The 14,418-nt window shown below is 51.3% G+C and overlaps 5 protein-coding genes across 5 annotated transcripts in view; 3 read left to right on the top strand and 2 right to left on the bottom strand.

Moving 5' to 3' along the window:
- Positions 1 to 200: 200 nt before the first annotated feature.
- On the bottom strand, positions 201 to 686 carry NGA_0207800 (uncharacterized protein; the record flags this gene model as incomplete). Its single annotated transcript, XM_005854323.1, has 1 exon — positions 201 to 686. A coding segment is annotated over one exon (486 nt), but the record flags the coding sequence as incomplete, so codon positions are not given.
- A 3,810-nt stretch (positions 687 to 4,496) lies between these two features.
- Positions 4,497 to 5,646, bottom strand: NGA_0207700 (uncharacterized protein). The gene is made up of 3 exons (XM_005854322.1): positions 5,467 to 5,646; positions 5,181 to 5,252; positions 4,497 to 5,045 (listed from the first exon to the last, which is right to left on the bottom strand). Exon 3 carries the CDS (start codon positions 4,906 to 4,908, stop codon positions 4,603 to 4,605), a length of 306 nt encoding a protein of 101 aa, XP_005854384.1. The 5' UTR covers positions 4,909 to 5,045; positions 5,181 to 5,252; positions 5,467 to 5,646; the 3' UTR covers positions 4,497 to 4,602.
- Positions 5,647 to 6,070: 424 nt separating this feature from the next.
- NGA_0207500 (uncharacterized protein) lies at positions 6,071 to 8,698 on the top strand. The gene is made up of 6 exons (XM_005854320.1): positions 6,071 to 6,497; positions 6,799 to 6,826; positions 7,098 to 7,152; positions 7,501 to 7,592; positions 7,873 to 7,945; positions 8,333 to 8,698. The coding sequence occupies exons 1-6, from the start codon at positions 6,487 to 6,489 to the stop codon at positions 8,464 to 8,466; spliced, it is 393 nt and encodes a 130-aa protein (XP_005854382.1). The 5' UTR covers positions 6,071 to 6,486; the 3' UTR covers positions 8,467 to 8,698.
- Positions 8,699 to 10,000: 1,302 nt separating this feature from the next.
- On the top strand, positions 10,001 to 13,393 carry NGA_0207600 (calcium-dependent protein; the record flags this gene model as incomplete). The annotated part of the gene is made up of 9 exons (XM_005854321.1): positions 10,001 to 10,042; positions 10,541 to 10,645; positions 10,773 to 10,844; positions 11,042 to 11,198; positions 11,843 to 11,927; positions 12,155 to 12,238; positions 12,397 to 12,441; positions 12,628 to 12,787; positions 12,995 to 13,393. The coding sequence occupies 9 exons, from the start codon at positions 10,001 to 10,003 to the stop codon at positions 13,136 to 13,138; spliced, it is 894 nt and encodes a 297-aa protein (XP_005854383.1). The 3' UTR covers positions 13,139 to 13,393.
- Positions 13,394 to 14,378: 985 nt separating this feature from the next.
- The window catches only part of NGA_0207400 (abc transporter atpase), a gene marked incomplete at both ends in the record, with an annotated part of 2,620 nt that continues 2,580 nt past the window's right edge, over positions 14,379 to 14,418 (top strand). The window contains one exon of the mRNA XM_005854319.1: positions 14,379 to 14,418. This exon is cut by the window's right edge and continues 848 nt beyond it. Within this exon, the coding sequence (XP_005854381.1) occupies positions 14,379 to 14,418 (40 nt within the window).

A 14,418-nucleotide genomic window follows, 5' to 3' on the forward strand; every position in this document is an offset into this window, starting at 1 on the left:
GGATGGCTTGAAGCTGCCTTGTCCTGATGCATGGCGATAAGAGAAGGCACCGAGAGACGACGGTCTTGGAAGGGGGCTAATCGCCCTCCTTGAGAGAATCGCTGTCCCGCACCAAACAGCATGAATGGCTGCGCGGGATTGCTTGTGGGAGTTGGCGTCGGCGCGCAAGTTGCAATTTTTTTAGAGTTCGAGTAACGTACGTTTACTGTTGCGGACTTGGCCAGTGGTGTGATGCATGAGGCTCCTGTGCCATTTACTGTATAGGCAAAAGCATTCAACCGTAATGACTCAGGGGCGCAGTCATCAGCCTTCACCTTGACGCGGAAGCGGCGTTTCCCGCCCTTACTTTTGGCGAATGCAATGTTGAGCCAGTAGATCACAGTCGTTCCATCCGCATTTCTAACGATTTCTGGAGAGGTAAAGGGTTTCGGGGATGGGCGCATCGCTACTCGCTCCACGGATAAGCCGTTTGGGAGATTAACTTGGAACTCCAAGTTGTCGACGGGGTCTTTGCTGGTCAAGGTAATGGTTAGCCTGGCCTGGCCCTTGCCTGCAAGGATGCTGTGTTTAGCGTTCGGCCTAGCCTTGGCCTTGAGGAAGAGGTCTGGACAATCTTGAGAGACGGTGGTGAGAATGCTTGCTAAGCCCAGAAGGGCGACAAGGAGGATATCAAAGAGATGAGCCATAATTTAATTGGTGAAACCGCGGTTGTATTGGCACGTGTAGATTGATTTTGAAGTATGCGACGGCTTGACCTATAAATGGGCAATATGATTCGAAAGATTACACAGATAATGAGTTATACAGCTATAAGCATTGTCACATTGGTCTTGGTAGTTCCCACGTAGGACAGAGATATCACAAGAAAGCCTATGACGCTCGATTGCATTTAAGTGCATGCTACTCCGGTCAGGGAGAATTTAGCAGTGCATCGTTGCCAAGAGACTACGGGCCATTATTAACGACCGCAGGGCACACCTCGACAGGCAATGTGAAAAGCAAGAATAAGATTCATGCATCAAGAGCCCAGAATTATTTCAATTGGATAATTTCCGACTCTCAGGAGAAGCGATGTACAGCATTACTTCTGTGTTTGGCTTTACAACCACATGTGTTTCTGTCTTCCTCGATTCCGTTGACATGCACGGATGCAGGTCAGAATGTCACGCCAGGACAACGAGGGGCCATTACTTTGGATCTCATGTTCGTTCCTCAACAGAGAGTATGAAGTGGAAGAGCAAGCCGAGTGCATGACAGGACCTCCGACTTACTGACTTCATGAGCGTCCAGTGCTGAAGATCATAATAATCGATCTTGAAAAAGCTCCGATCCTCGGAGAAGAGCGAGTTAAGGTAGGTCTAATGTGTAGCTTAAACATGACAAGTATGTCTCTTTTGCTCGATTTTGTTGTTATCCACGGGATTCAAGTCAGGATATCGTCAGTGGTAAGTCATGAAAACGAGGCGCCCTTGCCAATGTGCTCCTGAGCATCCTTTTGAAAAGAATATGGAAAGCAATGGGCTTTGTGGCGTCGCGGAAGCCCATAAACATAATTTCCGGTCTTTAGAGAAGAGGCACGTGGCACATGTTCGTTTTATAAGGAACATCAGTGCAGATAATGTGCTCTTCGTCGCGTCCCTTTCGTTAAGAGCTCCTCAAGCACATCAATGTCAAGGACCATGTATTACAATTCGATTTGAGGCATTGCTTGATGGGCGTCCGAGTCGGAGGCCCATTAACATGAGTACTTAACAATCTCCGATCCTCGGAGGAGAGGTCGTGCGCATGGTCGTTCCATGAAGCAACGGCATTGCGTATAGTGTCCGCTTCCCCACGAACTTTTCATCAGATGACAGCTCGAGCACAGGGAGATCAAGTGCAGCTCATTACACTTTGTAGATCCAAACGAATATCATCAGAATCAGAATCAGAATGATTAAATGCACCACAGTACCATTCACGTACGGATGCAGCTTTTACTCCACTGAACAGGCGAAAAACGGCAATCGCCGTCCTATTCGTTAACGGTCCCGGCATCCTTTTCAAACGTCATCAGCAAGGCGGACAATTACGTGACCGTGAGTGTGTTGGGCGACTAACTGAAACGGCCGGGGTTGAGTGCCTGCCTGTCTGCGCTATGCGTATACTATTGAAATGGAAGGAGCAGATATAAATAGAATGAAGGTAAGTATAAGATGACCTCGTGTGGGGTGTTCAGTATTCCTGACAAAGGGCGCAAAGATATCATCGGCTTGTGCCATCATATCCCGATAAAATTGCCCTCACTGAATAAAGACCATGCACTCATAATGCTTATTTGGTCTACTAAGACATTTCCAGTGCACCAAATATCATAATAGACCGTAGTCAGGCCTTCAAGCGCTTTGCTTGACATGATGCCTGTGAGTGTCAAGCGAATCATAGTATTGCATAGGCTTTCAGGTAAAATTGGTGATTGTGAAGAAGAACTCTTTCCGTACATGTTCTACATATTGAGAGTCAAATAAAACTAAATCGGACTGCAACTGCCGTCATACTGACCTTTGAGGTTGTTAAACTGGAACAGCCGCAGCAAAGTATGGTAGCCCTCTACTTCGGCATCTAGTCCTTTTAGCAATACGTAATCTAGATCGTGATGAAAAGGGAATTATGGCTCATTGAGTATAAGATAAAGAAGAAGAAGAAGGACTGAGTAAAAGAGAGAGGGCGGACAAAGGGGGGAGGAAGTGGGAGGGGAGGTAGGCAACTCGTAAGCCGCACCTGAAATGCTCATGCATTGAAAGTCTTGTTCTTATATCACTCTCTGGAATTTCGTGGAGGAAAGGCTTCTCCAAGTAAAAAGATACGCGCAAAAAGAACGAAGGGAAGTGACAAGGAGGACGGGGTAAGAGGAGAAAAACAAAAATAAGGCGGAAAAAGAAAAATGATAAGAAGGACGTGTCCTACCATACCTTTTGCTCGAGGACGACCTAATACGTCGCGTTACTTTCGAGTATAATGAATCTTAAGTGCTTCAATTCGTGTTTTCTGCTCCGTTCATATTCTCGATGTACTATTGACCCTGACCCTAACATATTCACCCTCTGCATTCACAATACACTCACGGTTATGTTACCGTCGCCCTTCTACCACGATGCACACTTATATTCCAACTCATACTATCCTCAAAGGACAAGAAAAAGACGGTAGAAGGGGGTGGTGAGGTGTTGTGAGATCCACGGGGAGGAATGTTGGAAGGAGGGAGGGAGAGAGGGATAATGAAAGTAAGGGGGATGGAATGGAGGGAAGATGCAGGAGGCAGGGAGGATGGTGGATGGAGGACATCACTTCGCAGTGCTCTTGTGCATGCTGGTGCCTAACCACTCCTGTTCGTGTTTTTTTCCCTTTCTATGCTCGGTGTACCTTTCGCCCTAACCCTAAAACACACATGCATTCATACTAGATTCTCACTCGCTCACACTCAGATTCACATTGCACTCATATCCGTATTATCCATACCTGTCTATTCTATGAAATGCTATCCCCCCTGAGCTCTCTTACAACGTGCAAACTTCCCCGTACCTTCTTCATCTCTCTTATCTCTCCCGTCGACAACACTACCCTTCTCTTAGTTCTCTGTTCTCTCACTTTCTCTCCCTCCTGTCCCCTGGCCTTGAAACGGGAATCGTAATTATCCTGATCACGTAGCAAACGGTTGGCCACTTGCGACGAAAGAAGGAGTATGGGAGTCGGGAATATGGGGCTTTCGCGAGTGAGGGAGGAAAAGGAATTCTTTGGGAAGGCACTGGAGACCGAGGAGGCCTCGGACCCGTCAATATCTCGTCTTCTCCCCTCGCTCCCTCCCTCCCGTCCCGCTCTCTTCATCATCAGCGTTGAGTGAATCACTGGGGTTGAGGATAGCGCCGACACTTAGGCGACAAGGTCGAAGATGTCGACCCGATAGGGATGGAGAATGAAGGGAGGAGGGGAGCGAGGGGGAAGAAGAGAAGAAAGTAAAGGGCTGCAGAGGTACCGCGGACGGATCGGAGTGGAAGGAAAAGGAATTAAAAAATAATCAGTTGCCCTCAATCTTTCACTTTTCAGGTCTTGTGGAGCCTGACTAGGATTCCACCACCTCCCAATCTCGCTCTTCCCCTGCTTTCCTCCCTTCCTCCATCCTTCTTCCCCCCCCGACCCTCACGTACCTCGGGGTCGAGGCCAAATCTATGGTATCTGAACACACGGAACCAGCCCTTACAACGGAGGTGAAAATGCGTGGAAGGAGGCCGATACGAGGATGAGGATCGACAAGAAAAGAGGGAGACACCAGGGTAAGGTCGGAAGCCGAGCAGCGGAAAAGGTCGGCACTAGCATGGAGCGAAAGGAGGAGAAGGAGAGAGGGCTGTAACACGCGAGGGAGAAGTAAAAAGATTAAAAAAGCAGGTACGGAGTGAAAATGTCAAGGGACAAGGAGGGGAGGGAGAAGTAAAAGGGCTTTGACCCTGGTCCCGAACCCACACATGTGTAGCATCCCTCTCATTTTTATTAAACGTCATGAGTTCGCGTGCTTCGTGCACGCTTCGGAAGCAAGTAATTAACGTCGAGCGTGCCAAGACCCTGGCTTTAAACATCAATATTAGCTTTGTCCTTCGACTGCCTACAGTAAGTCGATCTCTTAGAACTAAGAGGAATGATAACGCGCGACAAAAATATACCACAGACACAGATGTGGACTGGGCAATAGAGAAAAACACTCGGCAGCTCCTCGCCTTTACCCGACATCACGCAACTCACTCTTGCACGTACAATGTCTCCATTCATCTTTAAATAAAATCCTACCGGGCCTCTGGAAACACAAATCCTGGAGGAACGAGGCCATTTCCCATTTCGTCCTGCCAGGCATTCTTCTTTGGTAGTGACGCCTTGCATGGATCGTTGTTGATTTAACAGCTGATGTTAAAGCTCTACATTTTCATGCAGTAGCGACTGCCCGAGCTGCTGCGCATGCACATTTCTCCTTTGGGACACTCCACGCCGTCACACATCACTTTATCAGCCTCCGTGCCCTGTGCATGATAAGAGGCGGAGGAGGGAAGCGGAGGGTTCAATAAGACGTTCAGCGCTAAATTTTGTGCATATACAGGGAAAAAACCCTATACGCGCTTCAAATAGCGTGAGTTGTTTAAATGAGAGATGCTCACCCGAAGGAAAGTGACGTCGGCCTTTTCAACAGGTGTGAAGGTCGACTCCACGACTGCTACCGTGCTTGCGTGCTACGCAGTGGTATGTAGATCGCGAGGGTGCGCCATGACGTTGTGGAAAACGAAATCCGAAGAAATGGGACTTCTTGAATGATATGCATACTTGCGGAGGCTCTTCTCGCGTTGGGGGGGATGACCAATAATTTACTCAAACCAGTATTCCTTCCCCATTTTCCCCGCAAGTATTTAAAGAAAGTAAAGCATCTCTTCATCTAATGCGTCTCACCTCGGTAGCGGAGACAGAGGCAAGGACGATGAGGGTGGACAAGATAATCCGCATGAAAATGCTTCCTCGCTGCATGGTGTGAACTTGAGAAGAGGGTTCAATGTCTGTCACTCGGACTGGCTGTGAGGTGGAACATATGCATATTTAAAATGAGCCAAGATATCCGTATGAAACACACCAGGGATACATGTAAGGGCTGTATTACGATCACGTAAAAACTTGGAAACAAAGAAGGCTGATACATGAAAGATACACACTTCCCTGTGCACGGGACCAAACTCCGTAACACTGCCTTCAACTCCTGCACGAATCTGGAACTGCTGCCCCTCGCGGTCAAATCGCCCTTTCCACCCGCCAATAGTTATCGCCCCCGGCGCGGCCTTCGTGTTTTAGTTAAATCGCTATCGCCTTCGAGCCTTATTAGGCTGCTAAAGAGAGGCCCACGCGTACGTCAGCCTCCTAAAGTTTTTCTGTACTACCGCATGAAAAGTCACCCTTCTCGAAAGCAGAAAGTGCTCACTCCAATTAGAAAATCAATGTTACGTATGGCGTCGAGATCTTGCTTTTCCATGGCACTAAATCTTGTTCTCATCCTTGCTTCGTCACAGTTCAGGCAGAACGAGCGATCTCTCCAGCACCCAGCTTCACTCTCCCGCGACTTTTGTGCAATAAGCTAGGGTTTCCTCCAACGAAATAGCTCTGCTGGAGAAATGCCAAATATAAGGTGTTTGCTGACTGTTGTAATCTATGTTTACCTCACAACATTGGCTGCCTCCGCCTTCCTTCCCTCCCACACTATAACCTCGCCGTCCGTAGCGTCTTTTGCGGAGGTCAGTTCCAAATGCGGACGCCTTTCAACAAAACTGGAAGCCAGTCAAAGAGAAACAAATTTTGGAGCCACGCGTCGCCGTATACTTACCGGGTACTTCTCAAAAGGGCTCGTCAGCGCGGCGGCTCTTCAAGTGCTCTCTTTTCCATCCCCAACCATCGCGGCCACGAATAAGACAGCGATAGCCGCTTATGTTTCTCAGGTATGAGGGAGCAGAAAGTTTTGGGAGGGAGTAAAAGCATAGCTAGCTAGAATTACTGAAGAGCAATACGGTTGCAGATGGGCTTCCAAGATGCAAAAGCAGCAAGTTTCAAGGAGAGGATAGTTTAGACTTTGTGAGAGAATTCTTTCTGCAACGTTTCACTCGACTTCTTGATCAGGGGTGGTTCCCATGGATCCTTGGCAATGCCTAATCTCATTTTTCCTTCCTCTCATAATGTCCTCACCATATTTTATCTTGCGCGTTTGCTGTTCCTCTTTCCTTTCCCTGATACCTCAGATAGAGTCGGGCTACAAGGAGTTAAAAACCATGTACAAGGTGTGTATGTGATCAAACATGAGAAGCAAGAAACCGAGAAGCTTCCTCTTCTGTCCGCACGAATGACATGTCGAACTTTGAAGACTGGGCTCTGGACAATTTCGAGAGCCGCCTCCGTTCATCACCCATATCCGTGCCCAAATCTCTTGTGCCATCATTAGTTTACTATTATCTTGCTCAAGATGTCAACCCATATCGCATTCCTCCCTTTTGCCCATCATACCCCTCTCAATCCTCGTCCTCGTCCCTGCTACTCCTTTTCAGGAGGAGTGGGCATCCACCAAGGCCAAGGGAGGAGACGAGGTGCGCCGACGGCTCGGTGAGTGAGTAGGAGGAAGGGAGGGAGGAGGCAAGAGGGGAGTGCGGAAAGTGAAATTTAATGCCTCGGATGCCTTCAGGGATGCCACGGGTTGGCGAGGGAGAGGAAGGTCTCGGGACTGTGATCACTCGCACGTCGAGGCATCCCTTCAGTGACGCTCCGCGAGACAAAGCTCAAAATTCGAGTCCTTCGTGTTTTGGCCCCCACATCTGGCCAGTCTACTCCTACGTGTGGGTAGCCGCTCTAATCTTGCGTGACTTTCACGAGGTCATCGTCTGCTTGTGCCTCGACCTCTCTTCAACCCTCTTTTCCCCTTCTCGCATCCTCCCTTTGTCCTCGCTCCCGCAGGCATCGTGGGTACAAAGAGTCCCCTATTCCGCATCGACAAGGCAATCAAGGCGGTGCAAAACGCCCTCCTCGAGGGGGATTTGGGGGAGGATGTAAGCGGGGGGGTGGAGGCGAGGAAAAGGAAAAGAGGGGTCCAGAGAGGATGGGCGGCTTGCAAAAGGCTCAATACCCAGTTTAGCTTTATCATGGGGGGGGGGGGCTTCGTAAAAGGCGTCCGAGCCCTTCCGTGTTGACAGGTCCCTTCTAGGCCGTCCTGTTGTCGCATCCTGTCGACGCTTTGCCGAGCCCTGCTGCCCGTTGGTGCGGCCACTATCCACTTAAGGAATTGACTCCGTCTGTCTTTCTCTCGCCCTCCTCTTCCCCTCTTGTCAGGTCGGAGACGTGCTGGATTTCGTGGATGCCTCCCAGCGCGTCTTGGACGGCATCAAGAACGCGGACTTCCTCGGTAAGAAAGGACGGAAGGTGGCAATGACGGTGGGAGGACGAAATGAGTGTATCGAGCTTTATTGGATGTATGAGAATGGGAATGCATGGAGAAGATCATAAATAGAAGCGAATGGGTTATGACGGTGCAGGTGAAAGGAGGAAGGGTGGACATCATAGATTTTCAAGGTGACATGCATAACGGTTTGCTTCATTAACGAAAAGTAGAGTTCGGGAAGTTGGCAAAAGTAGAAAGTGAAGGAAGAACAGATGCGAGCTTGTGCAAAAATGAAACGCGAGAGGCAAGAAGGTTGACATGTTGTGATAACCCGTGTAAGTCTTGTTCCTATCTCACCCATCGAATTATTTGTTAAACCCACCATTCTGTGGGTGGTTTTCACACCTACAGCTTACAGCAATAATTTCGCTTCATTTGGAAACGGAGGGGGTGCACTGGATTTCATGGAACAGAGCCACGAAGCCATGACACCAGCCTTGGAAGCATTTGAAGACATGATGGATATTTTGCGTTTGCCAAAGTAGACAGCGTGCGAGCAATTACGAGCACCACCAGCACTATGCGTTGAGAAATCGAAAAAGAGCGTTGGCCGCCGAATGTGATTTTGAAAGAGATTTGCTCACAAGTATGACATGAAAAAGCAATTTTACAAATTTTGTGGCTTTGGCCTGATCATCGGGCAGTTTCGATGTTCGAGATCGGATCTTTGACTCGCGGCGGCTGCGGGGATAAATTAAAACAAGTGCAGACCTTTATTATTCCCTTGAACACCGTGTCTCTCTCTTTTCCCATCACTCATTCTCGTTTTGCTGGCATAACTTGCATCCATGCTCTTTTTTCTCCAAGGCTGATAAAGTCCCAATTTCCCCGACAATTTCTTTCTTTTCCGGTTATGGCGCGTACTACCGTAGTACGTGTAAGCCCGTCAGAGTAAGACTTCGCGTTGGGGGTATTATCGAGTTCTGGGTGCCGGTACAAGGCATGAACTCTTGTATAAACGACTGTTCAGACCTTCTTGATCCCTTTGCTATACAGTAGTGGGACTGATGGGGCCATAATGCTAAATAGGAAAATGTCCGGAGATGATGAATCTTGGGGCCGACCTTGTCCTCATTGAGGTTGTCATACGTTTCTGCCCAGCCAGGGCCTCTAACGCGTTCGGCACCGCCCGACGCGATGGACTCGAATCGAGACTTTTCACCAAGACCATTTGCTTTTGACTGATAATATGGTAGATTGATTGTCGTGGGGAGATTCGTTGTCTTCCCAGAATAAGCAGATGAAAGTTTCGGGGAAACTCTGCGAGCTAACCCTCAAGAAGATTCGATACCGTGACCCCGTGACAAGCTCCACGGCTTAACCGTAAGTTCACCCCATTCTCTACGCATTTATCCACACGCAGAATTAAAATCCTGTTGGGCCACCGTACGCGCCAGGTGATCGACCTGCCGCAGTACCGGATCCACGATTGAAGGAAGCTCGAAGCAGAGTGTTCCGCTCCAATCTCCTCTCCAGTGTGCCTCTCAAGTCACGGTTGCTTCCTATCGTGCTTGTCGTATGGGCAATTGCATTCCCACTGTACGTATGTGACACTCTGTGATACGTAGCGAACTCATATCAGCTTTCCACCCAAAGTTTGCGTAAATATCGTCCGTCGCCTTTTTTCTCTTCAGCAGGCGCGCGACGGCTCGGTCTCGAAAAGCTTCACTTTTTGGTCTCGATGACAATTTTCCAGTCCCATTTTTGTCTTAACCTCTTCGAGGTTCTCACGCTTGTGATTTGTCTCTATTCATCCTTCACCAGGCTCGGCTACAATCTATGAGTACAAAGAACCACCTCCGTACACGAGGACACAGCAGCACGATAAGCGATGCCAGCACCGCTACCTGTAGCTCTGTAACGAGCAATCCTTTGGCGTCCTCCTCCCCATCCGCACCAACCCGCGGACATCATCCTTCATTGACACCATGCCAACATGCTCCAGTGGACGTGACAAATCGGGCGGCGGTCAGTCTGGTTCGGAAGAAGGCAAAGCAATCGCAGGGGGACGAGGAAGGGATGAAGGCCGGGGGCACCACTGCCTGGAAGCAGTGGGGACTCGTGCGGCCGCGGAAGGAGAGGATTGAGACCCACTATTGCGTGGGGAAAAAGGCATGAGGGAGGGAAAGCTGGGACGGGCTGTAGTCTGAGGGCGAGCGTGTCGGCCGTAAAGGGAGAGGGCCTTTTCGGGCAAGGAGCGTGGAGCCATTATTGGTGTCACATGACTGAACTCGCACTGCCTTAAGAGAGGAGCTTGGCGTCATTTTGTCTGTATGCAGGCATTCTTCGCTTTGTCTGCTCTGCGCTCCCTCCTCATCTTGTCGCAACTCCCTTTCTTCCTCCCTTCTCCATGTCCTCACTAGCTCGGAGAGGGGCACACCGCCGTCGTCAGGGAATGCGTGGACAGGGTGAGTGACAAATCCCCCCCAAAAAACACAATTCATATCAGGCAGCACCCAGTAATTTACCCTACCTCTTTTTCCAGCCCTCCGTACAATGCCCTGTCGTTCTGACGATCATCCTGTCTGTCCCCTCTCCCCCCCGCCCGTGCTTTTCCAGAGAGACGGCAAGCGGTACGCCATGAAAATCTTCACCAAAGCCAAGCTCGCGCTTTTGGACGTCAGCGGGATGCTGGAAGAGGTCTCCATACTCTGGCATCTCAAAGTAGGGAAACCGGGTGGGCTCGCGGCAGGAGAGGGGCGCAAACCGCAAAGCACGTTTGAGCATTTTCGGTCGTCACCACCTCAACCCTCCCTCCCCCTCCCCTCCTATCGCTTCCTCACTACCCCAGCATCCGAACGTGATCCGCTTTCACGACGTGCTGGAAGATGAGCGGCACTACTACCTGGTGACCGAGTACATGGTAGGGAGGGAGGGAGGGCACGGAGGGAAGGAGAGGGGAAGGATACAGGGGCCGATGGAAATGAGGGGGAGCTAGCTCGAGAGGCAGAGAGAAAGCCTCGGGAAGTGTGCACCGCCAGATTGAGAGGCGCGGGACTGGGGCCACGCTTACTGCCCTCCCTAACCTGCGCTTCCTCCCTTCCTCGCGCTCTCCTTCAGGCGGGCGGCGAGCTGTTCGACCGGATCACCCAGAAGAGCACCTACACAGAAAAGGAGGCCCGGGATCTGTTCAAAGTTCTCGTCTCGGCCATCGAGTATATGCACTCCATGGACGTGGTGCACCGGGATCTGAAGCCCGAGAACCTCCTCTTGGCAGGTAAAGGGAAGGGGCCGGGGAGGTAGAGAAGAATTTCGAACATATCGGGGGAGGGTAATGGCGGTGCTTAGGACTTCCGCGATCGAAAAAGCCGGCAAGCGCACGTTTTGCTCTGTATGTCGATCTTTGCGGAGACCCGTCACGTGCCCTCCCTCCCTCCCACCCTCCCTCCCTCCCACCCTCCCTCCCTCCCTCCCTCCTTCGGATACGATGCAGACGAGACGGACGACGTGCAGATCAAGGTCGGTCGTGTGCGAGGGGAATTTGCTTAACGCAGGAATCTCCATGTGCAGAGGTTGAATGTTCGGCGTACTCATCCTCCTACCTTGTGCCCTCCCCCGCTCAGATCGCGGACTTCGGTTATGCTGTTCGCGTGAACCGCAACACCCTTCGCAGCCAATGCGGCACTCCCTGGTATGGAGCGGCCCTTGTCCAGCATTGCTTGCACCCCTTTCTCCCTCTCGGCTTCCGTGTAGTGCTCTCCCACCCCTCATTGCACCGAGGGGGGCTGATTCCTTGCCTCTCTCCGTCTCCCTAACCCTCTGTGCGCTGACGTCCTGACCCTGGCCTCCGCTCCTGTCACCCCTCGCCCTTTACCTTCCCTCCCTCCCTACTCCCCTTTCCCTCTCCCTACAGCTACGTAGCCCCCGAAATCTTGAGGCGGGAGCCCTACGGAAAGCCCGTGGACATGTGGTCGATCGGCGTCATCACCTTCATCCTCCTGGCAGGGTGCGTCCCGGCACTAAGTCTCCCTGGCCCCCACCCACCTCCTCTTTCTTGTCGGCCCGCCTTTTCTCGTTCCCTCTCGGCCGCGCCTTTGTTCCCACGCCGTTCTCGTGTCTCCTCGCATGCCCTCTCACGCCACGCTTGTCTTCCACCGCGCGCCTTCTGCCCCTGTCGCCTCACCCTCCCTCTCCATTTTCCCTGTTTTCCTTCGCCTCTCTCCTTTCCTCTAGCTACGCTCCTTTCTACGACGAAGACCACCGGCGCCTTTTCAACAAAATCAAAAAAGCGAAATTTCAGTTTGAGGAGGATACCTGGTGAGAAATTTGCATGGACCTGGGAAGAGAAAACTTATCTCCTTCCCCTTCTTCCCCCCCCCCTCCTCGTGCTAGGCTTCGGCCAGTCTCATCTACCCTCGGTTTTCCGTCTCCCTTCCTCTCTTTCCACCCTCACTCGCCCCCCCGAACCATGACAGGGAGAACATCTCCGTGGAGGCTCAAGACCTGATCAGTGGGCTCCTGTGAGTACTCGGGCAGGCGGTTGGGGCGGGAAGGACGGGGAGTGCGAGGCCTGGGAGAGGGAGTGGGAGCCCCGGGAGAGGGGAGCCGCATGCTCGGGGTGGGGTCGGCGGAGATAGGGTCTGCGAGGCCACACTCGTCTTGTCTTCCTCACAGACAAGCCTCCCTCCCCCCTTCCCCCTTCTCAGATGCGTGGACCCCGCGCAGCGGCTCACGCCCTCCCAGGCCCTAGCGCACCCGTGGGTCATGGCGGACGACGAGCTTCTACGAGCCAAGAAACTGACTGGGACACAGGCCGCGCTCAAACGCTTCAACGCAAGAAGGAAATTTCGCGCCAGTGTGCACTCAGTGAGTGGAGATGTAGGATGAAGGGGACAGGATAGTCATTTTAAGGAGGAAAAGGACGCCCTGCGGGATCTGCGCCGGATAAGTGTACTGGATATGAATTACCACGGGATCATCCCGTGCGCTCTTGTCTCCCACATCGCTGTTCCAGCTTCCTTTCCCCCTCTCATGCCTGCCTCTCGCCTCTTTCTTCCCCCCCTCCTCGCCCAGGTCATCATGGCCAATAAGCTCCTGGCCGTGGCCCGAGAACGGAGCCTGACTCGGCGGGAGTCCGACTGCTCCGCCAGCGAGGAGGAAGGAAGGGAAAAAGGAAAGGATTTGCTGCCCTGTCTACCTGTGGGTCTCGTGCAGTAAGGAGCACACGGAAATCAGGGAGGCGTCACAGGGGAGTAGAAGCGCGTCGATGCCTGTGGCACGCATGAAAGTGTTGAAGAAGAGCGAGGATTAGATCGGGGAGGACGGACTGCAAATAATTGGAAGCAGCGATATTTCCGAATTGTAAGGGGCCAGAGAAGCGATTTCATCGCTCCCCACATGCCTAACTCGAAGCACTTAATTTTTTTGCTTGAAAAATATTTTTTCGACTTTGTAATGAAGCGTAGAACGTTGATGGCAGGTTGACTTGTCTCGACAGATTTCTTTATTGCGTACTTGATTCCTGAGAATGACGAGGACGCGGTTGTACGCTAACGAAGTATCAAATTTAGGCCATCTCTACACTGTCTACGGACCTCTTTGCATGAGTGGCGGTAAACGACATCCGGCAAAGGCAGTCCGGGCATATGGGCCGGCCGTGTGGAGACTCTGTTCCTCCACACATTATTGGGCGCCATTCCATTTTGACGAGGTGTGCGTAGAGTGCCCGGTTGACCGATTCTGTATGCATTATGATTTAACTGTCCTTCCTCGTGCCCCGCCGAGGCCATGGATGGAATCTTTCTCAACTTGTTCCTATCCGCTTATTGCTGTCTGGCGTATCCCCCTCGCTGTGGATGATTCGAGACTTCTCGCAGATGGGAATGCGTCGTTGTGCACACGCGATGCGCACAGATGGAGGACTCTCGGGCATTTAAGTTCTAGTCACGCCGTAACTGGGAGCAACCCATTTGGCCCTCAGTGCCTGATGCTAAGTAGAACTTGCCCCCCGGCTACCCCCAACTGGAGGCAACCTCCTGCTCCTCGATGAGAAGAACGTGTGATGAGTGGATTCGATACAATCTTTTTGTCGGATCAATCCTGATGTATATGTTTATTTCTACTCTCGCTCGAGCCCGTAAAAAGTTTTCGCGGATCATACGGGGGCATTAAATTTTCTAACTTGCAACACATACCTCCCTCACGAAGGGCACCGGTATTGAGTATTGAGAAGTAAGCATGCAGCAGGACAATAATCATGGATGATACACTATACAAGGCATTCAATTAAAATACGAATGTTCTATTTTGGATTCACTGACGCGTTAAATGACTCCGACGCATTTATCCTGCAGGTTCTTTGGAGGCGTAAGCTCGTTATATTAAAAAGACGTAAGTAAACGAGGTAGCCTGTGCACCATGAGCGGACGCGGGCGCGGGGAGTACTACAAGCAAAAATATGGCGGGGGTGGGCGCGGGGGAGGGAGGGGCGGAGGAGG

This window comes from Nannochloropsis gaditana (genome assembly GCF_000240725.1).
Source record: "Nannochloropsis gaditana CCMP526 unplaced genomic scaffold scaffold545, whole genome shotgun sequence".
NCBI lineage: Eukaryota > Eustigmatophyceae > Eustigmatales > Monodopsidaceae > Microchloropsis > Microchloropsis gaditana.

What these genes read in the sequence shown, in the direction of transcription:
- NGA_0207500 (XM_005854320.1), top strand. An exon ending in AGGGGGATTTGGGGGAGGAT is followed by an intron (nt 7,593 to 7,872) that starts GTAAGCGGGGGG and finishes CCCTCTTGTCAG; the next exon opens with GTCGGAGACGTGCTGGATTT. An exon ending in CAAGAACGCGGACTTCCTCG is followed by an intron (nt 7,946 to 8,332) that starts GTAAGAAAGGAC and finishes TCACACCTACAG; the next exon opens with CTTACAGCAATAATTTCGCT.
- NGA_0207700 (XM_005854322.1), bottom strand. Translation starts at nt 4,908, where the DNA reads ATGCAAGGCGTCACTACCAAAGAAGAATGCCTGGCAGGACGAAATGGG.